This window comes from Taeniopygia guttata, chromosome 2 (assembly GCF_048771995.1).
Source record: "Taeniopygia guttata chromosome 2, bTaeGut7.mat, whole genome shotgun sequence".
Classification (NCBI taxonomy): domain Eukaryota; kingdom Metazoa; phylum Chordata; class Aves; order Passeriformes; family Estrildidae; genus Taeniopygia; species Taeniopygia guttata.
The window spans coordinates 114,496,290-114,520,099 of NC_133026.1; the positions used below are offsets into that span (position 1 = coordinate 114,496,290).

At 38.3% G+C, this 23,810-nt stretch overlaps 1 protein-coding gene across 2 annotated transcripts in view; it reads right to left on the reverse strand.

The window, feature by feature from the left end:
• The window catches only part of NSMAF (neutral sphingomyelinase activation associated factor), a 38,619-nt gene extending 18,929 nt beyond the window's left edge, over positions 1-19,690 (reverse strand). Inside the window, exons 1-11 of one of the 2 annotated variants that reach the window (XM_030266235.4) lie at positions 19,267-19,690; positions 9,535-9,624; positions 9,360-9,438; positions 9,202-9,269; positions 9,080-9,116; positions 6,297-6,347; positions 3,803-3,874; positions 3,420-3,467; positions 3,247-3,299; positions 2,608-2,737; positions 686-757 (exon numbers count right to left, since the gene is read on the reverse strand). In XM_030266235.4, the coding sequence (XP_030122095.4) occupies positions 686-757; positions 2,608-2,737; positions 3,247-3,299; positions 3,420-3,467; positions 3,803-3,874; positions 6,297-6,347; positions 9,080-9,116; positions 9,202-9,269; positions 9,360-9,438; positions 9,535-9,624; positions 19,267-19,622 (1,056 nt within the window). In that variant the 5' untranslated portion in view covers positions 19,623-19,690. Of the gene's footprint in view, positions 1-685; positions 758-2,607; positions 2,738-3,246; positions 3,300-3,419; positions 3,468-3,802; positions 3,875-6,296; positions 6,348-9,079; positions 9,117-9,201; positions 9,270-9,359; positions 9,439-9,534; positions 9,625-19,266 lie in introns of those variants that run through there. The other variant, XM_072924671.1, reaches the window with a different exon arrangement.
• Between the last annotated feature and the right edge of the window lie 4,120 nt (positions 19,691-23,810).

A 23,810-nucleotide genomic window follows, 5' to 3' on the forward strand; every position in this document is an offset into this window, starting at 1 on the left:
AGTTTTGCCCGAAAAATCTAACATACTAAATTTTCTATTTCCAATCACAACAGCATTCAATTTACACTGAGCCAATAGATTGGCTCTGTCTGGATTGATTAAGCCTAGGTAAAACACATTTAATTCTTTGCATTACTCCATTCACTTCAGCAAAAAAAAGTATATTTGGTTTAAATGTGTTTTGAGACAAAAAGATTTTTACAAGATTGAAATTTCAGTGCTAATACTGAAAACACTCAACTGAGGTTTCACTGCAGAGCTCTTGACATTCCTCAGTGATGTGCAGCAGGAATCATCACTCCACATTAGTCTCAATAAGAAGCAGTGACCAAACTTCCTCCGTGAATCAATCCAGAGAAAATACACCAAAAGAAAGAAATTCATTCTACCCTGTGATAGGTGCTTGAGATAAATGGAATTAATTGATCCCTAATGGCACTCCCTTCTCCTATGCTGACTGCTTATGAAAGAAGTTTTTCATCCTTGTCAGAATTCACTCTGTTTCCATCTTCTTGACAACACAGGAAAATACTTAAAAAACTGGATAGGATCATTGAGTACTGTTTAATACAGAGGTTTTAAGAACACATGGCTTTTACCTAACGACTCAGACTGTTTTAGCTGGTCACTTTAAGAGACCATATATACAGCAAGACAATAAAATAAAATAAATACTTGAGCTTACCAGTGGCATCAGCCCATGTCTTCTTTTATAGATGCGACGCACGTTTTGCAGTGTTATTTGTACTACTGGTTTCTGTGGGGGATGAGGGAGGGGGAAGAAAAGATGGAGACATTCTAGTAGGTTTATGTTGTTCTACTTTACCCTTCTCAGAAAATCTGAAGTTTTTCTTGACTACAGATACTAGCAATATGAAAATAATATCCATCCATGTAATTTTAGCAGTGGAGTAGTGATGCTAAGCAGTTATGTTAGAAAGAGGAAGGTTTCTTTGCAGTTGGCTTTTGCCTGAGAGCAGTTTAGCACTAAGCAGGCAGCAGTGTACGATCCCCGAGCCCGCCGCCAGCCGCAGCGCTCATGCACCAGAGAAGCGGAACACAACCTGGGTTAAAGGGAAGCCACTGGGCACACTGCGCCACCTGGCGGGCGGAACCAGGATGGCACCGTTATCCTCCCGAAACCCTCGCTTGGCCTTAACTTCCAGCACGTCCAAATCATAGAATAATTCAGGTAGGAACGGACCTTTAAAGGCATTCTTGTCCAACCCCACTGCAGTGAGCAGGGATATGTTTAACTAGACCAGGTTACTCTGAGTGTGGTCCCACCTAACCTTGTATATTTCCTGGGATGGGGCACCCACCACCTCTCTGGACAACCTGTGCCAGTGTTTTACCACCCCCATTGTAAAAATCATTTTTTCCTCTATCTAGTTTGAATCTATCTTGTTCTAGTTTAAAACTATTACCCTTGGCATACAGCAAAAGGCCCTGCTATGGAGTCTGTCCTCCAAATTCCTCCTCCTTTGTCAAGCACACTATAACACTTGGCATATAGCAGAAGGCCCTGCTATAAAGTCTGTCCCCCAAATTCCTCCTCCTTTGTCAAACACACTTTCTCCAATTCCCTTTTCCACTCTCTGTACTAGCTTTTCTGTACAAACATTCCTTCCTCTTGTCACAGACATGATCTCCCTAATGTAATGTTCCTTTCAGAGCACTCCAAGAGCTCTCCCTTTATTTTCCCTGTGTCTGAGTCTTCAGACTCTGCTGAATCTTCTGCTTGTCTTTTCCTTGTCCTTAGGGCACTCAAATTAGGCAGATTCCTTTCTTTCCCCACAGGGTACCAGTGGATGCGAGCACTAGAAGTATGCTCCAGTCCTCAGCCCTGTGGAGGGAACTGGCAGTTCAGCACTGGGATTAAAACATCGTTCTAGCTTGGTACTTCATCCGTGGCCAGAGTGTGCTCCACTAGCCTGCAGGACCAGTCATACCCAGCTGAAGCAGCACCAGGGTTGCTGATGCCATCTCATCAAGCAAATTGGAAAAAAAAAAATTAATCTGAGAATTTAAGTTTTCTGGTGATACTACTACTGCCATGTCCATACTAAAGGTATTTCACAGAATCATAGCTAAGTCAATGGCCTGCTGAGACAATCACTTCTGTTTCTATGATAAAGTTCCAAAGCAGTAATCCATCTGCACCATGCACTCAGTTTTCCTCCAGAGAAAGAAATGGTCTGTTTAGTAGAAAATCTAGCTAAGAGCTCCCAAAGTAAACCACATGGATAGAGCTTAGTAAAGCTCTCACTAAATTGGAACAGTATCAGACTAAGATTGAGAAATGTATCTTAAAGGAAATGTAACAAATAGCGATCTTCAAATATTAATAGACAATAAGGAAAGGACATTTTGTGCTTTGTCAGTAGGAGGCAAACTAAGCAAGATAGCACAGAATGAAGCCTCAGAGGAAGAGATACACTGAATGCAGAAGAGATCAAAGAAAAACTAATGACCTTCTAAATATAACTGAAAAGAGTCTTCTTGGACTCTACGTGCATTTCAGAGAAAAAGTACAGAAAATTAAAACTGTCCACTAGCAGGGCAGCGTGCTCACATTGTAAGCAAGACCATCTATGAGGCACTTACAGGATATCCATTAAGAGGCTGGAAGTACAAGTTAGCATCACTAACGCACACATGCCCTGGATTAGTCACCAGTGGCGTCACCATTTCTGCTTTACATTCCATATGCAGCGTTTCAGAAATGCTTTGAAATCTACAAGTGAAGAAAAGGAGTAAGTTTACCTCCAGTTCTTACTTTGGTAGAGGCACCCTTAAATTACTTAGAAAGGTTTTAGTTAGCTTATAGACTTGGGACATCAGAATGGGGACTTCAGTAAGCCTATTTTATACAGGAAGGAATAAAGTTTTGGGACCACCACTTCAACAGGCACTCCAGAAAGGAACACTGCTACACTCTGCTCCAGTCTCAAGGCAGTAAGCCAGCTGACTTCTCTAGAACTATAGATTTATTTGGCATATACTCATATCCAATTGCAATAAATTCACACAGAAATGAAATGTTTTGGAGAAAAAGTAACACATTCATCTTCTCAACACAGAATTTCTCACTCTACATTCCGGATACTTCAGAATACTAAGAAGCTAACTCTCTGAGTTAGAGAGTTTACACTATCTCAACCAGACATCTAACTATGAGTGCAGTAGACTAATCAACCAACAAGATGAAAGTGATTTCCAAGTAGAAAGTGATTAGAAAAGTACCTGTTTTTATCAAATGAAGTTCTAGCCAAGCGTGATTGTAATATAGCAGTTATCTAATGTGGAAGAAAAGAAAAATTAATATGGTATCTGATTCAAATGCAATGAGAATTATTAAACAGTGATATCACAATTTTATTATTAAGCAGGGATATTAGAAATAATCAGATACTCACCATGGCAGCTTGATCTCCCATCCTATCTAGACAAGAAGCCCTGTAAAGCTAAACAATGAACTTTAAGTGAAATAGCACAGAAATGTCCTACACAGCTCAGAAGTCAACAGAAACAGGAGGGGCTGTAGCATCCTTGGTGATGGCATACTAAAAGATCTATTATGATTTCTTTTTAAAGTAGGACATATTTATTCACTTTTACTGCCATGTTACTACTTTGTACCACACTGCATGATGAAAGTTAATATGGGTCACTTACAACAGCTGTCAGAATTAGATGCTGAATTTAGTCCACATTTTAAAAATAGATATTCCAAGGTTTTCACCTTGAGCACAAATAAACCTCTACACTAAAAATCAAAAGATGCTTTGATGAGATATACCTGATGTAGAGTTTGCACAACATCTCCTACTTTCCCAGCAACATCCAGTTGGAATAAGTGTTCTGTTCTACCCTAAAATTAAAAGTACATTTACTGTAAATTAGAATTAATTTACTATGAATTAAACAGAACTCTGTGGAAAAAAAAAAATTAAACAAAACTAAAAACCCCTAAATAATAAAACTCTGAAAGCCAGTGAAATGATGCTGTTAAAGATTGTGTTATACGTCAAAGATCCCAAAAGCAGATGTTGATATTTTTTCTTTACAAATATATCTTTCCTGGTGAAAGCTCTCTGCGCAGTGTTGTTTAATACAATGCAGCACAATAGCTCTGAAGTGAATAAGTTAATATAGTGCAAACATCAATGAAAGTAGTACCTGTTCTGCCTATTTTAATATCTATTTTAAACACATGCAAATATGGAACTAGCAAATGACATGTTACATTTTTAACAGCTACTGTATTTCTTATAGATGAAAGACACCAGCCCATCAAATCTTTAACAACTAGACTAAAAAAGTTAGTCACTCCCATCTACATAAGTAGTTTTGAGCTGAAAAGATCCCAAACCAATCACAGTCTATTTTGACTAGTCATTCACAAAAGCCTCACTAACACATCAACCAGCCTATGTGGCACACTCATTTTTCTCCTACAAAGTTTTCCCAGCTTTCTTAAGTGTCATATTATAGTAGACATCCCTGCTTTTACTTAAGTATATTAAAAGTATGTATATGGATCAACTGGCACTAACTTTACTCACGACTCATACTTAGCAAAGGTTGTTGAATACTTTCATGACTCCTGAATGTAGTATAAAACTATATCAACACGTTTCTGTGGCATTTTGTGATTTCTCAGGCTAGACTTAAAAAAAAAAACCAATGATGTGATCAGTAAGATTAAAGAAAGACACTGGTCAGCAGATACAGCTGGATTAAACTGAAGAAGAAAGATATGAAAATGTAGATGATCTTCAGTGTAATGTATGTGATCTGAGCTGAACTGACAGCAATGAAAGAGGAAAGCATTCTTCGAAAAACAAATGGAACTGGATTATGGGATACATTAAATTCAGTAGCAATTTAGATAAAAGCCTTTCAACATTTCACTCAGAGCATCATTTTCCTTCAACAGGAAAAAAACACAGCTCTCAGAAATCTTAGTGAATGGTCTACAAGTATTGCTTACAGCCAACAATGTGACAGTTTTTGTGAGCAGTTGTCTCTGTAGCTCTCCAGTCATATTCAAAGACAAGAGCTCAGTATTTTGTAATTGATCTGAAACAATCAAAGAAAGACATGGAAGATAAAATGTATTACTCAATTCCAGCACTCAGTGACATATGGAACTGGCAACAACTGAAGAAGAAGATATTTAGCAGCAACAGAAAAAAAAAAATCAGAAAAGATTGAAAGTGAACTAGATTTCTTGTTTTAAAATGCAGAAAAAAAGCTGCACTTCAACGAAGTAAATCATGATGGTTAACTGTCAGAAATGTTTTAGCTGTGGAGGAATCATAACTTAGGAGAAAATGAAGTGAAAAGCTTTCTGATTCTTTCCTTTTCCACTGTGTTGGCAATGGGGTAAGGTATTTGTCTGATACTTAATAAATCTTGCACATGGCTGCAAAACAAATCGTAGAAGGACTAGAAGGAAAATAGGTTCAACACATGAAGAATTATCAGAATAAAAAAAAAAGAAAAAAAAACCTTTAAAGTCCTAGTTCAGAGGCAGATCTAATCACAAAACCAACCCAAAGCACTTGTTGAGAAAACAGAGATCCTCTCTTGTCTCTCTGCTCTTCAGTACAGTAATACAGATTTATAGACTCCATCATTCTTGAAATTTCTTATTTAAACAAAAACACTGAGAAATATAATTCTGTCTTTTTCAACTCTCGGGCAAAATATGAATTAACTCTGAAAAATAAGTTTTGCGTTTGTGTCCCAACTAATCTCATAATTTCAGCAAAGAACCTATACTTGTATGCCTTGAAGCCTCCAGGCTCAGAATCAGAGCAGACCAACCCCATCAGCAGAAAGCAGCCAGGAGCAAGCTCCAATTTCTGCTGTGAGCAGCCTTATCTACCATTTCTTTGAACTGAGAAACACTCAGCTGGGAAATATGAATTAGCAATCTCTGATCTGAGCAGAATCTCCGCAATCTCAGTCTGAGCAGAACTGAGGAGAAGCCACTTAGCCAGGATGCAGTGTTCACTGTACACGAGCTGCCAGCTCTGACTGTTGAGCCCATAGAGCTGCACATCAAGGTAAATGGCAAGTGTCAAGTCTGTAGCATGTCCTCCAAGAAGTATCAGAAAGCCATCACAGAAGAATTCAGACATGTTTTTTTCAATATGCAATTACTTTTTTTTTAAAGCTTCATTGTAATATTTCTCATATGATAATTATCTCACTCTTTCAGAAATGAGAACATAAATCCTTACAACACTCCAGTTTCTAAAAGCAGTGAAAAAATATATACTTACTCTTACTGTTTTATAGGGTGCAATAACATTTCTTTCTTTAATGAGAAAAACCTGAAAGAGTAAGACACTACAGATTTACACCTTAAAAATAATAAAACTAATCAGAAGTACTGGTAAATACAAAGCTAAGAACACTGTTTAAGCAAGCAAAACACTGGGTTGTAATATCCTGCTTTAACTACCCCAGATAAACTGCAGAAAAACAATGAGCTTTTATATCAGCTAACTGCAAGGAAGGCAAGAGTCCAATTTTGTTCAGAGGCTTACTTATACAGTTGATTAGTGGGCTTTTATCCTAATCATATGATCTTCAAGGAGCTACATTCAGTGGGGCAGATCCTCCCCCTCTTTTAGTGGCTCAAGGTTCTGCCCAAACAGGAATTACCCCAGACTGGCAACATGCAACATACACTGTGCAAACTTTCTCAAATGAATGCCTTTCTTCTACTGCTAAATGTTTCTCTTCCAGCTCCAACCACAATGAACACCAGATTTCCTCCCTCATCCAATACCATGCTTTTGAACAGTTTTATTTCTCTGGTGCTAGCCTCATCTCTGAGAACATCTTTCCTCTCCAAAACCCACATAAAACTACTCTCCTTCTTCAGAACATTCTCACAACTCCCATAAAAAGATCTGACTGGTAGCACACTAATTTGTATGCTGTGCCTTACTATCCACCATCTAAAAGGCAACAAGCCAGAAACAAGTTATGGTTTTTCTGTCTGTAGGGAAGGCTTAATTTTGCTAAGTCTCAGGCCTAAGCTCAGGACAGGTTCTGAACTAAACAAAATATACTGGGACTGCTGTCCTGGGGTGACAGCTGCATAACCTACAGTGTTCTACTCCTGGCCCAAGAAACTTGGTTGATCACAGGTCCTTTCCCAGTGCCTCAGTTTCCTTCCTATAGGTAGCACACCTGCAGTTCTACACTCACAGATTCATTAAGAATCCTTCTGGCTGCTACATACAGCCTTCCCATTCCCAATGACAAAGCTGACAACAGAAACAATCTTCACCCCATGACTACTCCAAGAAACATCCAGCTAGAAACAAAGCAAGTGGCAGGCTCGGAAGCCCATACCCTCAGCATGCCTCTAAGTGCTACATTAAAAACCAATGGTAATTAGTGTCTTTCATCTGAAATCATCATGTACAGACCCGAATCAGGCCATAGGAGAATCAGAATGAGAAACCTGCTTCACATTCATTGCTTTTCTGCAGCATAACTATACTGAGCACTCTACATTACATAAGAAGTAGACATAATGGTTTGGTTTTCCTTACTTGTAAGCTGAGCAAAAACTTAAGCATACTGTACTAATTTCCTATTTTTGGAGGGTTTTCCCCAGTTTTATCTCAAGAAAAAAACCTGAAATCATATAAAATTATTATTCCCACTTAATGTATTTTAAAGCCATTGCTTCTAAATTGTATAAAGAAAAGCTGCTTATCCAGCTATGTACTAACATTTTTTTCTGATTCTAAAAAGCAAATATGTTTAAGATGTTCCAAGTATTCCCTACGTGTGGCTTCCCAAAAGGCCAAAATTCTACTTAAAAACCCCCATATTTTTAATTAGATAATGATCTGTCATAATTACAACTAGTGACTACTTGACACTTGAAGTCCATATGCCTTTTATACAAAATACCAGCATTTATGATGCCACCCAAGCATTTCAGAACATTTCCTCAGAGATAGGAACATGACTGGCAAGCTACAAATGGGAGGAGTGGGGGGTGCTAACCACACTTGCCATTTTAAAAATTAATTCCTCTTTCTTATAAGACGTTTCTTATAATCCCTTGTTCTTCAGCATACAGAGTAATAATGTACAGTGGAAGCACTGCCTGAAGGAGTTGGAAGTACCTTTTTTAAAATCCCTTAGTACACAGAAAACCTACAGACTCAAAAAATAGATTACACTGTAATTTTTACAGAAGCAGTGTCAAAATGAAATTAAATGTACTGGTTACTATAAAACAAACCACAAACTTCTCTGGCATAGACAGTATTAAATGTTCAAGTTTGTTTTTGACTGCAGCAGCATGTAGCTTAGCAAGCCTATCAATTTTGGGCATTGGTAAAGACAGATTTTAGAAATTACACAAGAATATTTAAAATTGTATTTCCTGCCTCATCTCGGTTCTATCCTGAAAGGAACACAAACTTTTTTTTTTTTTTCTTAACTTTTACAGCTTTGGAACATCTATCAACTCAAACTTATTAAAATTTAAAGTGTATCCCCTTGGTTAACTCTAGAATTAATATATCCACAATCACAACTCTTGACTGAAACTTGAAGACAATATTTCAGGACCTCTTCTGAAAACTACTTGGTGGACACAGAGTACAGTCCAGAGTTTTCACAAAGCTGAACTGCAGGGACCAAGATGGCTTTGCCATTACCCCAACATGCTGCAGAAAGTAGATGAAAGCTATGTAACAAAAGCAAACTAAAGATGATTAATAACAAGTTTTGTAAAACACTAATCTCCTTTTTCATTCAATTCTATGGTTTCCCTAAGCTCCATTATAAAATGCACAGAGCAAAAACGTTCAGTTTATTGAATTAATGAAGTCATTAACAGTTTGCAATTTCCAGCATCAACAGTTTCACATTAATGCTAAGTTTTTGACACTAATTAGTTTTGTTTTCAGTTAACTTCCCACTCTTGGATTACAGCTTTGAGGGAAAATATGATTAAGGAATATAAGCTTGCTCATTTATATAACCTCACCCATTTATACATCAAGAATCTATTATATGCATATCTTACCTGGTTACATACAACAGAAATCCCTCCAGATGTATTCCTAAAATGTAAATAAGATATTTGAAATTATGGGAATTTGAGCTTTAAAGGAAGTTAAATACATACAGTATCCCAAATTTACCTACCGTGTGAAAGGGTTATTTGCTTCATTATCTTCTGGGGCTTTTATACTAATGCAATCCCGCAATGGTATCTGCAGCAAGTTATAAAAATACACAGTCTTTATAAAAGCTTTTTCAAGAGAATCTTTAGTTACCAAGAAATGTAAGTTTGCACTGCTTACCTTGATAATGGGCTGGATACTGTCATCTGGTTCAAAGATAATTGACTTTGAACAGATTTTTAGAGAGCCTCTGAATTTTCTAAAAGGAACAACAAACAAAAAAAGTTGTGCATGCATGCAAGATACATGAGCCTAGAATGACTCCAGTAAATTAAGGTATGTAAGAGTTGTGTACCTTTCATCTTTGCAATCTCTATTTATAATATGATTAGCTGTGTGCTGTTCAAAGTAATATTCTTCCAGGTTCAGAAGAAGCAGTGAAAACCTACAAATTAAAAATAAAAATATTTTATTCTAAGAGAAAATACTGTAACAGTTAGTACTCTTAATAAAACATATCAGGTGTCTGGAAAGTTTTCACTGATCTCTTTGCTGCACCCCAAACCCCAATACTTAATTAATTTAGCTCTTCAGAATAACAACCTATATGGAAAATCTATGTATCTGTGAAGAAGATCAACTGATGCTCTTCCAACACATATAAGGTTAGATATTTGAGTCTGATGTCTTAGGTGGAGACTATTCTAATATAGCCAGGCTTTCTGCTTCAGCCCTGATCAATATATACCAGGCAAAATATGCAATGACACAAAAAGGAAGGGTAGGAACTAATCACTTAGAAGGGATAGAATTAGATTGTTTTGAAGCCAAGCCAAATTAAACTGGTCTAAAATGTTAAGTGAAAACACTGGCACAGACTTTACAACATGACTGAGTTGCTCAATGGATGCCCTCTGAGGAAGCATTACCTTCCTCACCAACCACATTTTGTACTTCCTCCACACTTGTGTTCAGTCCCCAGGAAGCCTGTTCATGAACTAATGTGATTAACAACAAACCTCAATAAAAACAACAAAAAAAAATTAGGAAACTGAAGTCTTTGAACGTATTTAATTGCAGAATCTTAGTAATGCCAGTGCTGGTACCAAGTAAATGCAGGGGGAACATAAAAACGTTTTCTCTACCAATTTAACTAAAACTGCTGCAAGTGATCAAAACTCAAGAACTTTGTAACAGGGTGAACACTAACACTCACTCACTAAGTGTTTCAGCTGCAGAGAATGCCAGTGGATACTGGCACAGCAGGAGAAGCAAAAACAACCTCAGCTGGAAGTACAATTTGTGTGCAGCACTCATCTGATCAGCACGAGTACTTAGTATTTATTTACACCCACATTTTGAGCTTTTTGTACTTCACACATGAAGCGCTTCACTAGAAATGCCTGTGAAAACACTAATAAACACCAAGTGTCCCCAGAGCAGTATTCAAACAGCAGTAAATATGTCAAGAGTCCACAAAATGAATCCAGTGAATCGAACAGCCTGTTCATTAAAAAGCATATTTCACAATGGAAAAAACAGTGTTACTGAAAATACATCTTGTGCACTTAAAGATTGTGTTGTGGTTGTTATCTTTAACAGAACATAACGATACAGGTTTTACTGCAACTACAAGTAACAGTAGGTCTATATACTCAAAACTGTTTGTGTTTCCAAGATACTTTGTCTTACTGCTCTGCTGCTTTTTTAAAATGGCCTTATCTTTACTTTCCTCTCTTGACAACAGTTTTTTTTATGATCCTATTGTGTTAGTTTTGGTGCTTTTCTTTGCAGTATCTACTATGGGCCTTTTTTTTGGATTTGTGCTGAAAACTGCTGATAATTCAAAGATTTAAGCACTGAGTGTGTTTAAACAGAGTCAAGGCATTTTCAGCTTCACCCCACCCCACCAGTGAGGAGGCTGGAGGTGCACAAGGAGTTGGGAGTGGACACAGCCAGGAGAGCTGACCCCAGCTGACCAAGGGTTATTCTGGGCCATATAGAATTATACTCAGTAACTGTGGGGAAACTACTATTTTTCATATCCTATTATATGCCATTTTTCAAAATATCATACAGTTGAAATCATCCAGGACAAACTTAAAATTTCTGATTTTGCAAACTCAGATCTTGTAAGTTCTATCACATTTTTAAAGCTTTCTAATAAAGCTATGTTAGGATGCATAAAGAGCAATTCACCAGTAAAATGCTCTTCTTTCTAGTATGTATAAGCATACTATATATATGTATATTATATGCATAATTATTATTATTTAAGTAATAAAAAGTCAAGAATAAAGGTAGCACCCAGGTTTGTTTGAAAAAAAAAAAATCTATTCTCTTTCATCAGGAAACAGCCATGATTGACATAAGGAACATAAGCTTCAGAGAAATGGCATTTATGGACCCACAAATATTTTTTTTCCAAGAAAACTACAATGCCTGTTCAATAGAATTAATTTCTGAAATTCTTCACTCTTGGGCTCTTTCCTTTGTTTCCACCTATTCTTTTAACAAACTCCTCACATTTTTATATTCTTTCCAAATTCATCTGTTGACAGCACTGGTATTTACTAGATTTTTAAGTTTTTGGTAAATGCAGTCATCCCTCACATATTCAAGAAAAGCTATGTTTTTATATCAAAACATTGGCTGTTATTCCCAGTACCTACAATATGCTCAACATAAGCCAAAATACACAAACCAAGAGAGTTCTCTTTGAAATTTTTCATTATAACTATCTCTATGAAAATATTGTATCTTTGTATACTTGTTACTTTATAAATAAATTCACCTTCCCAAAACCAGAAGCTGTAGGCAATAATTTAAGAATTTGAGGTTTTCTTTTCCCAGCATATCACTTAGTGCTGCTGAACCACATGGTGTCATGAAGGAAAAAAAAAAAAGCAAAGATATGCACAAAAACTCAAGATAAGATAAACTCTTTATATAGGCTAAATAAGTACTGTGGGGAAACTGCAGGTTTACTCCTTTTTAAATACCATGTTTGCTAGCAGCATCCAGTTCATCCTTTTGCTATTCTCTCTGTGTCTCTTCCACATGAGTACTCATTCTCCAGGCCTACAGAGACAGCATCGCTGTAGAGCTTCTTGCTGGAGACCAGCAACTTCCTGCTCACTGACCTCAGCTTTGCTGCCTGGAAAATTGGTGGCAATGCTGTGCTGGAAGTTATTAAAGCATTTTTCCTCAAACACTGTCCATCATATAGGCTAAGTGCATTTTGCGTATTTATCTTCCCCTCTCACTCTCTGCAGAGCCTTCCATATAGTTCTGAAGCCTCTTCCTAGCATTTCTACGCTTATTGCTACTCTGCTTGCAAGTCCACTTACTCTTAACTACATTTTCCTATATTTTCATGCTGCAACAAGTAATTTCTGCAGGCAGACAGAGCCCAGATATCAAATCTCCACAAACGCAATCACTGCAATTGGAACAAACTTACTGCCTGTCCCAAGACTATGCCACAACAACTGCTCCTTTTAAAATTAATATGATACCATAAGTGAAAGCAAAATTTTCAGACCTGCATCTCACTACTGGCTAACAAATCTAGACCAGTTCAAGTTATTGTTAATAATGAACTCTGAAGATTTTGATGTGTGATCTCTGGACTAACCTTCTGGAACTTCTCAATTCGTCTCAGTCTTTACTGCTCTAAGTATTTAAATTTCATTTGCCTGTGTTAATGAACCATAGAACTGTCAAAGAAAAGTCAAGTTTCATCACATGTTACTGGAGTACAGTCAGAGCTTTGTATCTTCACAGAAGAAATATCTTTCACATAAATAAACAGAGCCATTGATAGTTACTGTATCAACAGGGTCCCTCTTGAGAACCATCACTGCACATAATGATACTTCAGGCTTGCCAGGAGGTTTAACAAGTATCTACAGATAGCAAGGGTACAGATCAGTCTCTGGCATATTGCATAAGTAGGCAAACAGTGTTGTGAAGGCCTGAAAAAAATAGGACATCAATCATAATAGCTGTAAAATTACAGCAATGGGGATCTTCAACATGCAACTAAGCAGTTGGGCTTTGGGCTGACTGCCTTCCAAAGAGCTAAAGGAAGTAGACACTTGTGATATCAACATGACCGGCATGCCAAAGTTATATACTATCAACTGCTATGTGGTCCTACAGCAAGAATTTGTATGCATGTATAGCATACATTTAAAATAGTAATTTAATTCTGCACATGACAGGGAGACTTAAAAAAAAAAAAAATCAACAAGTAACAGTAGGCAGAGAATGCATAAGATACCCTGTATAAGAAACTGGTTAAACCTGTAAGAGTTGAAAACTATATTTTGGTTTTCAGCCACTGAGCAGGTGTACTGTTCCCAGTGCTGTGTAATTAACAGCACGCACTGTAAGCCTATGACTTTATCACACTGACCTGGAATAACAACCTGGATCAAAAAAAAATTCATTGTCAAGACAAGCAACAATAAGTTAATCTGTCCACAGTCTGCCCTTCCTTGCCTTCAAGTCTGATCCCAAGACATTAAAACCCCTCAATCTAAGCAGTTAGTCATGCAAATCAAAAGTTTTAACTGGGTAATGTACAAAAATCCTTTGGTATCTAACATGAAAAAGGGTTTTGATTTTTTTTTTCACTTTTAAATTATCAGGAAAACCAGCATCTAAAAAAAAAAAAACCCAACCAAATAACAACCCAACAAAGAAACAAGGCCCAGTTCTTGTTCTTATATATTTGTAGCAGATCCCTTCAGTTTCTATTAAACACCTTTGCCTGGTGCTCCAGATCTTTGTAATCTTGTAATACAGTAATAAACAAATATCACAAAGTTATTTTTCAGGCAAACAGAAAAGGATCAAGTTTGAGACATTTTTCTTATTACCAGCAAGTGGTAATTTTGATCCATTTTCAAAATTAATAGCCCAATTGTTACTTGAAACTTCCCAAGTATAAATCATTAATGAGTTTTTATTAAAAATCTACTTAGAGAATGGTAATGCTATAGCTTGGAAAGCAATTTGAGTATCTGTTGATTCAAAATCCTTTGAAATCCAGCAATAAAACTCATACCTTAAAGCTTATTACAGGATGTTTTTATGCTTGTGCCCTAATAAATACAGGTTTATGCCCACAAATGTTGTGGTCACTATGCTATTTAATGGATTGCAACACACTGATCATGTTAGTAAGCCACAGGCCTGTCTTCAGGGATCATTGACCATTTTTTTTCTTCTACAGTGAACTTGACATACTAGACTATAAAAAAAAAAACCAACAAAACAAATCAACAAATCAACATATTATTCTGAAAATGATACAGACACAAATTAGACAAGATTTTCAAAAAAGTTCAAACCCCATGGAAGGAGCTATAAGGGTTGAGAGAGAGACTGCAAGATGTTCAATGCCTTATACTGTAGCCTCTTAACAGTCCTACCTTTATCCTCAATGTCTCAACAACAGCAAACAAACCTTCAGAGGACTGCATTTTCTTACTATGTGTAATATTTGAAAAATGGAAATTGAAGGAGAAAAAAAAACAGCTTCAGTAACTTTGCTGGTCACACACACTTGTAGTGTCTCAAAAACTACTTTCAGTTGTGGAGACCAGCCAATTTTGACTCAAAAAGTTATCACATTAGCAGACAGACCATAATGCAAGCTTCTATTCAGAGTGGTGGAGTTTTCTCAGGATAGTTTTGCACATGGAATGATACATGGAATACCAGAAACAGTATCATGAGAAGGAGTCAGGCACAAGAACAAGGTGGCCAGGAACAAGACTTTACCCTTTGGAATGCAGCAAACCCACACAGCAGCTCTGCTATCAAGAGATGCTAGGAAAGAGGCAGTTTCACTTTCCAGGGTAAAATAAATCTGTAGCCACCACTGCCACTATGGCAAAGCCTTGAGCTTTAGAGTCAATGGGAAAGGCACTTACATTGTTACACCTCAGATTTAATGCAAGTTCTGCATCCAAAAATCAACAGCAGCAGCAGCGTGAAGAAGGAAGAACATGCAAGATAAGGGAGTATCTTTTATTATAACAACTCACACAGCTGGAAAAACCAACACCACCAACTTAAATAACACAAGGAGTCTCCCAGATCCAAAATGAAAAAAAGATTTTCAGCCATAGTTGTGCCTGTCTGTCTGAGGGTATATGTTGGGGGGGTGAGAGCTACAGCAATGGATGATTGGTACAGTGTGGACACACACATCTTTACATCCCCCCAGATAACTTTAATGGAGGCTTTAAGAGCTTTTGTGCTGGAACATCTTCAATCCCCACAGTGTTAAAAGTATACAGAATCTGGCAGAGTAAAGAGTTAATCTTTTAACACTCTATGAAAAGTTAAGCACCTACACTTAAGGGGAGAGGTAAATGAAAGCATGCCAACATAATTTTGCTTGAAGACCTATTTCAAATTCCTGTCTTCATATAGTCCTAGAAAGATTGTATTAAGAATAACTGAAAAATTCATATGCCAGTCAGTTGGAAGGTATTTTCTTGTGAAGGGAATCAGTGTTCATTTGAGAAGCAGCTCCAGGTAGAAAAAAGGAAAAGGTAACCATCTTGCCAAGAAAAACAGAACTCGCTTCCTTTTTCAAAGAGCCACCATATAATTGCCACTCAGAAAAGGTCTGAGGACTATGAGTCAAGAACACACCCAAGACACATAAGAAAACTCGGCACTAAGTAGAAAGAAAACACTTGCAAAACTTCAGCTTGTATGAGGTCATTCCCAATACACAAGGTTTGGGAACCCAAAGGCACCCAAACATTCCTAGCATTGTTCTGAGTATGCAGCCAAGAAGCCAATCACCCTTTATAAACAACAACCTGGGGTTTATAACGCCTACCAAGGTGCTACAAAATATCCTCCAAACAGAAGTGAGCTGCATCAGGCTTAGTCTACTTGAGAATTTCACTGTTACTTTGTTTGATGTGCATGTCCCTCTATACTACACTTTGAAAAAACTCAGACATTCAACAACATCTCAGGGGAAAACAAAACAAGTCCAAAATTTATTTTATATACCAAAATATCACCTACCAACTGAAGCACTGGACTTATTCAAACTGGACACAGGAATTGACCATGCAGGGACCAGTGCCTTGGCAAAATCCTGTTTAAACCGCCCAGGAAAGGTACCCATTGATCTTGCTTTAAATTAATAATCTGTGATTGAAGCCTTACTATTTTTGTCCTTTTGTCAGAAAAGCACATGCTAGAAATCTACTTGGACACAACGGTTTCCAGTGGCTGATCCAACACACCTTGCACAATCACTTGACCTGAAAATGGAAGTACAGTCCTAATAACAGAAGGAAACAGTCAGGGATGAAACAGCAGGGCAGCCCAATCTATCAGCAGCACACAGCTATGCAAAACCAACTCTAAAATTAAACCTCCTCCTCCCAAAAAGAACAAATTATGTATAGGCCAGCTGTAGGACTCATTTGCTGATCTTGGGATAAAAGCCTTCATTATGCATATTTCATCTCAAGAGAGTAAGATAAGGCTACTGATAAAATAAATAAATAAAAAAAAATCCAATGCCCAAGCAACCATCACACCAAAGATCCATCTGCAGCACCTACATGCTGCCAGTAGGCTGCTTCATGTGAGTGGTATATCCAGCAGAAGAGATGAACCCCTCACACAGGCAGGTGGGCAGGGTGCAAGACAAACCAGCGGCTCTGTATAGAGAGACCCTGCACCAAGTGTTTACACTTGTCTGCATTTGGGCATACTGCCAGCAGAAGTGAGAAATCAATTTATAAAGAAGGCAATGACCTGAGCCAAACACCACATCATCTAATACGATGGTTTGTAACTAAAATTGTTTGCAAGAAAGGATTGCTGTTCATGAAGGATGAATATTTTAGGGATTAAATAAATTGTCCTGGACATAGGACATTTCAGCATTTTCTTGTTTTCTTCTAGAAAATGGCATATAGTCAGAAAAGAAGGTTTATGTAACAAGATATTAAAGTGGACTAATTAGTTAAGAAGAAATATTTTTTCAGATCACGTAAAACTAATCTGATCTTCCTTCCCTCCAAAGCAACTGCATAAGAAGATTAACTTCTTACTTACCAAGTTTCTCACTACTCTTATAGCTTAAAGTTTTGTAAAAAGCAATGTACAAGTAACAAAAAAACAAAAAAATAACAATAAACCCCAAACCAAAACACACATCAAATGCAGCTGCCACAAGATTTTAAGCAGTCCTGTTCATTTCACTAGGAAATACGTACTCCAAGGATAAAAAGATCAAGCAAAGCTTTCAAGCATTAGTTGGTGTCTCTAAAAGCTATCCAGCACCTAGGTAAAAAAATTCTCAGAATGTGTCCCTTCAATTAAGTCATAGCAAGCTGGGTTTTTGCTGTTTTAAGGTAGAACTATAAGGACAAAATGAACAAAAATGCAAAAATGTTTCTGATCTGATATTTCTAAACTCAAAATATTTTAAAGCACTTAAATGCTTTTAAGATTTCCTAACTGAGAAAAGCACAGGAAAAAAGGAGAGAAAGGGACCTGATACAGGGTACAAAACATAAAAATTTACTTAGATTTCATATTAATATCAATTGTTAGGCAAGGGGAAGAAAAAGAGAAACAGGTTTGCAGATATAGGAAAAGTTGCCAGTGCAAATGAGAAAGAGCCTGATCTTTCATGAAGTGCTCAAATTACAAGCTCAAATAATAAGATCCTGATATGCTTTCAAGTAGGAGCAAAGAAAAAAGTTCTCATCAACAACTGTAGATCAACAATGTTGACACTGATATGCTGAGTTTGTTCTCAGGGCTTTTTAGAAGAGATCTGGGTCTCATTTGGGTTCTTTGGGACAAGTCTGATTTTTTGCCTTGTATTCTCAGCTTCCCCCCCCCCCCCAAAAAAAAAGGGCTATTTACATGAAATCCATAACACAGCTAACACAGTAATTTTCCTTGCTTTTCCTACAATTAAGATGCTTTCTTTACAAGTCAAAATATTTCTCTTTTCCTTCTACACCGGAAGTTTGTCCTTTCTGACTGCAGCCCCTTACAAACAACTAAAATCACAGCAGCTCCCCCAAAGCAACAAGATATACAAGACGATAAAACGTGACGCTGAACACATCTGTACTTAAAAAAAAAAAAAAAACTTCAGAGGATGTGGTAGCTTCATGGGCTGTACAGCTATGAATCAGAATTTGCACGGACAGAGTGAGTCCAGCTCTTCATCATGTGGTTTTCTCATCAACAATAAACAGTGCTGTGTAACCAGCAGAGACCTGCACCAGGAATTTGCGCAGGGCTCGCACAGGACCAGCCTGCCGTTTCCCTGGTTCCCGCTGCAGGAAACAACTGGGAATCCCTGATCCCCCCAGAGAAGGTGGTGCCCTTCTGCTGTGTGACCCATGCCGACCTACTGCTCTCACAGAGATTTCCTATGTGGAAACATTAGGCTTGCAAAAGATTTTGAAACTTTTTGACAAGACAGATACAGCTAAGCCAGGCAAAAGAAAGTGGGACACTACTTAGAAATAAGAGAGTAAATTCAGGATACACTCAAGCATGTGTGACAAGCCTCTGTTGTACGTTCAGAAACAAAACAAAGATTACAGTCAACAAACAGGAGCGCGCAAATTGAATTAAACTCTTTAAAGAGACAACACAGAGTCTGTTATTCAAGGGCTGACAGTACACTGACTACAGTGTTCAGGGAAAAAAAAAAAAGGAAAAAAATATCACAGCAAACTACAACAAACTACAGAGAAGCACAGCTCCACGCCACAAGCACAACAAACACACAAAAATCGACAAGACGCTATTTCTCATGCAGTTTATGCAAGGCAAGCAGCACTCCTATTTTCCCAGGTCCTTTCTACACCCTTTTCAGCCTTAACTCGGGGGAACCATCAGCCACCTGATCTGAACAGTAACAACAACGAGGGCAGCGCAGCACCCGGCTCTCCCCGGCGCTGCGCCGCGGCCTCTCCGGAGCCCCGCCGCCCGCGGCTCCGCCGGGCCCTGCGAGGGGCCGGGGCCGAGCGGGGCCGGCCGGGGCCGGCGGGGCAGTGCCGCTCACCTCTCCTTGGAGTACAGCTCCCGCTCCAGCCGCCGCCTGCGGATGAAAGCCATGGAGCCGCCCGGCCGAGGCGCCGGTGCCGCCGCCACAGCAGGCCGGGCCGGGCCAGGCCGCGCCTCAGGGAGGCGGGGAGAGCGGCCGGCCGCGGCCGCAGCCGGGCTGGGAGCCCGGCCCGCCCCGTTTGTAGCGCCGGAGAGGCGGGGGAGGGCGGCACGGGCAAAAGGCCGGGGAAACGGAGCCGGTCGGCACCCAGGGTTCTGCGCCCTCGCCCGGGCTGCGGTGTCTCTGCCCTTCGGGGCCTCCGCGGCGCACACGGAGAGAAGCTCACGCTGTATTACATGGTGAAACAGCTTCATTACGTGGACTAAAATAAAGGTTTTAAATGCAGTGCCACTGCAGTGAGGTCATTGTGCCCGTAGTGCGTGTGACAGAAGCTGTCCGGGCAGGAGGTGTGTTTAAAGCCTAGAATCACAGAATATACGGAGTAGGAAGGGACCCAGCTGCCTGCCCTGCACAGGGCATCCCCAGGAGTCACAGCACACACTGAAAGCACTGCCCAAACGCTTCGTGTGCTCCGTCAGGCTCTGTGGGGCTGTCACCACTTCCTTAGGGAAGCCTGTTCCAGTCGCAGCCTGTTCCAAGGCTCAACCACCCCTTGCTTGAAAAACCTTTTCCTCATACTCAACCTAAAACTCCCCTGACTCAGCTTCATGCCGTTTGATCAAGTCCTGTCATTGCCTAGAAAGACCTCTATGGAAAGAGGAGTTAAGTAAAATCTCTTACTTTTTTGTAAAAACCCTTCAGTTCATTGAACGGCCACTGTATCACAGAATCACAGAATAATGAGGTTGGAAGAGACCTCTAAGATCATCAAGTTCAACCTATGCCCTAACTCCACAACTAGACTGTAGCACCAAGTCCAGTCTGTTTTTAAACATATACAGAGATGGTTATTCCACCACCTCCCTAGGAAGACAATTCCAGTACTTAATTATTCTTTCAGTGAAAAATCTTATGCGTTTACAGACTCAATCTTGTGTGGTATGAAAATTTTGCTTTTTGCCTAATAAATAGGCAAATAGGTTTGAAAAAATGGATTCATGGAGAGGATATAATTTTTACATAGAAATTAAAAGAATTACTGTCTTCTAGACCTCGAGAGATTGTCTGATGTACTCTCTGCACTCAGATGGATTCAGGTATATGTTGTTCAGTGTTACTCAAATATTTTCAATTTGTGGACATAAATATGAGAGCTGTTGTATTTACAGAAGGCAGGTTCACTTTGGCTGGTTGTCTTTCAGAGTCCTCTTCAGAAGTACTTGACAGAATCTAAGGAGGCAACAGATCACAGTTTGAAAACCACGTTTATCATCTGCATGAACTACTTCTCTAACCAATTTGTAAAAGCACCTGTTTGGAGAAAATCTGCAACATTTGTGTATAGCTTGTGCAAACTTCTAACAGCATCTGTGGATATATATTTGTCCAATAGCCAACCTGATTTTTCTTTGCTGCATTCCTTGTCATATTTCTAGTGGAAATCAAGGAATCACAGAATCATGGAAGGGGCTTGGGTTGAAAGGGACCTTAAAAACCATGTAGTTCCACCCCTCCGCCCCCACCATGGGCATGGACACCTTCCACTAGACCAGATGGCTCAGGGCCCCATCCAGTCTGGCCTTGAACATTTCCAGGGATGGGGTATCCACCACTTTTGTGGGAAACCTGTTGCAATGCCTCTTTACCCTCACAGTAAAGAATTTCTTACATTTAATCTAAACTTTCTCTTTTTTAGTTTGATGCCATTACCCCTTGTCCTTGTCACTACATGCTCTTGTAAATAGTCTCTCTCCATCTTTCCTGTAGTCTCCATTTAGGTACTGGAAGGACACAGTTAGGTCACTCTGAAAGCCTTCTCTTCTCCAGGCTGAAGAATCCCAATTCTCTCATCCTTTCCTCCAATAATCTTGGTTGCCTCCTCTGGACCTGCTCCAGCAGGTTGATATCCTTCCTGTGTTGAGGACCCCACAGCTGAATACAGTACTTGAAGGTGAAAGGTATTTATGCGCCTCACATGTTTTAATAAATATTTTGTATAGATATATACTTATTCATATAATTGTTTATATGTGAGGATATGTATCTCATCCTCTCATAGACTAAACATTTTTTTCACTTTTCTTATAGACTACACTCATAAATGATTTATTCTTCCAGCTTTATTCTGCCTTCTTTCCAGTATGACTTTTGCCTTTTTCTTAGGATAGAAGGCATCAACACCGACTAGTGCCGTAATTATGCCCCATGTGTTACATATGAGAGGAACATTCATCAATACTTTCCAATAAGAACTTGCTTGTCTTATTGTGACAGAAATGTCTACTCAGAACTGATTCTAACATAATGTCATCTAGTTCTCTACTTTTTCTCCTATATATGTAAGTTCCTCTCAGGTATAATATTTTGCCTTAGCTGTGAGGATTTAATCTTGCTAACTTTGAACATTTATCCCAGTTAAGAAAATAGTTTTGAAATTTGATACTGTCTTCTAGCTCTCACAGTGGTGAGACTGAGATTTCTAATATAACTATAGTCTGTTGCATCTTGCAAATCACTAATGCAAATACTGAATAGAACTGAAATGACAACAGATCTTAGCAGGTTCTCAGTGCAGGTTCTCTCCAAGTTTGATTTTTGTAAGCTGCATACCAATTCTTTGGTGCTTCCATGAAAATTATGTTGCTTTTGCTTTTTGTTTTAATGGAACTGTAATGGGACAATGTCTAAATGATCCTAAACTCAAAACCTATGATACTTATTGTTCCTCTTTTTATACCAAATCAGTGAAACTGAGTGTAAAAAAAGGGCATTAGAGTAGTGTGAGAGCATCTGTTCCTGGCAACCTTATGGTAACTTCTTAATTGTGCAATTTATTCTAGATTATTCTTTGACATCAAAATAAATATGGATTGCTTTAGACCAGCTTTCCTTAGATAGATGAATTTTATCGTTTTCTTGTCTCTTTAAACCTATATAGCCTTTTAGCAATTCAGAGATTGTTTTTGATATATTATTAAGTACATTTTTTTAGGCCCTATTAACTTGATTACATAAAATTTACATAGATTTTAGCTCATTTCTTCTTTAAGCTCTATGGTAAGATAAATTTAACTAAGTATCTGGGCACTTATAATGTATTTCCAGAATATTTTCTTGTTGCATTTTATACTCTTTCTTACCTGTCACTCATTTTATACTGTAGGCTTTGTAATTTTATTCTTTTGTTCATATTCTTTTATGTTACCCTTCAGTTATGTCCCCTTATTGTGACTTCTTTCTTCAAATCTTTGAAGAGCTTTTAATGTGATGTTAATACAGTCTACTTAAGTTTCCTTTCCTTCCTTTTGTTCACATCAAGATAGCTTGCTATTGTATGTTTAATTAAAAATGAGTCTATTGTTCTCTGCAGAAAATCTAGGTTAGCTTTAAATGACTGAGCTCAGGCCTAGACTGCACAGAAAGGAGGTTAATTAACTCATATAGAATGGCATGCTGTTATGATGAGCCTGCTTTTAGTACCTAGACTAGCTTGATTAAAGCTAGCTTAACTATTTCTACATAACAATGCAGTCCTTAGTTGGCAGTGCTGACATGCTTTTTCTTCCTCTTTTGCGCAGAGTAGGGAAGTCTATTTTGGTCAAATGTGTCATGATCACTTTCACTCAGTTTACTTTCTGCCTTTAAAATCGGAATGAGCTCCTTTCTACTTGTCATGCAGTTCCAGTTGGTAATGCCTCTTGTAACTTCCTCTGTACTGTGAAGCAAATGTTTATCCCTAAAATACTACAATAACTTGATGAACATTTTGTGTCCTGCCATATTGTTCTTCAAACTGGTATTCAAATGATTGAAATCCATTGTTATCTCATGGGCAAGCTTGTTGAATACTTTCATTAGTTGCTCAGAATACATCAGAAAAAACACCAACTTCCTCCTTTTGAGTACAGCTGTAGTCTACTTTGAAAAATAGACCTGAATCATAATGTAATTTTGCTTCCTCCTTTTAATTTTGACCAGGAACAGTATCTTTTTTCTCTTCCTGAATTCAATATGCATTGAATCATCATCTTCTGATTTACTGTGCCTATTTTCCCTTGCATTCTTATATACAGCTATCACTCATGATATGCTACCATATCTCTGGGGTACTCATAAAACTGAATTTTTTTCCATAGGCTCACTGGATCCCTGGCATTTGACTTCAAATATTCCAAGTTGGTTTTAATTTTTTTTTCATTTTTTGTTTCTGGCAGATATTCCCCATGGTATTTAACCACTAAAGCTTTGTCTTTCAGGTATCTAAAAAGCTTCATTAAATAAAATGCTAAAGTGTTTCTTGTCAATCCATTCTATTCTATTGGGCATTTTTAAACGTGTTCAAAGTAGGCTTAACCTCAGCTGTTGAAGTCAATGGTGAAGTTCCTGTTGGGAGTATAAAAGACTCCTGAGTGTAGTTCAAGGATTCATCTAATAATATCTTT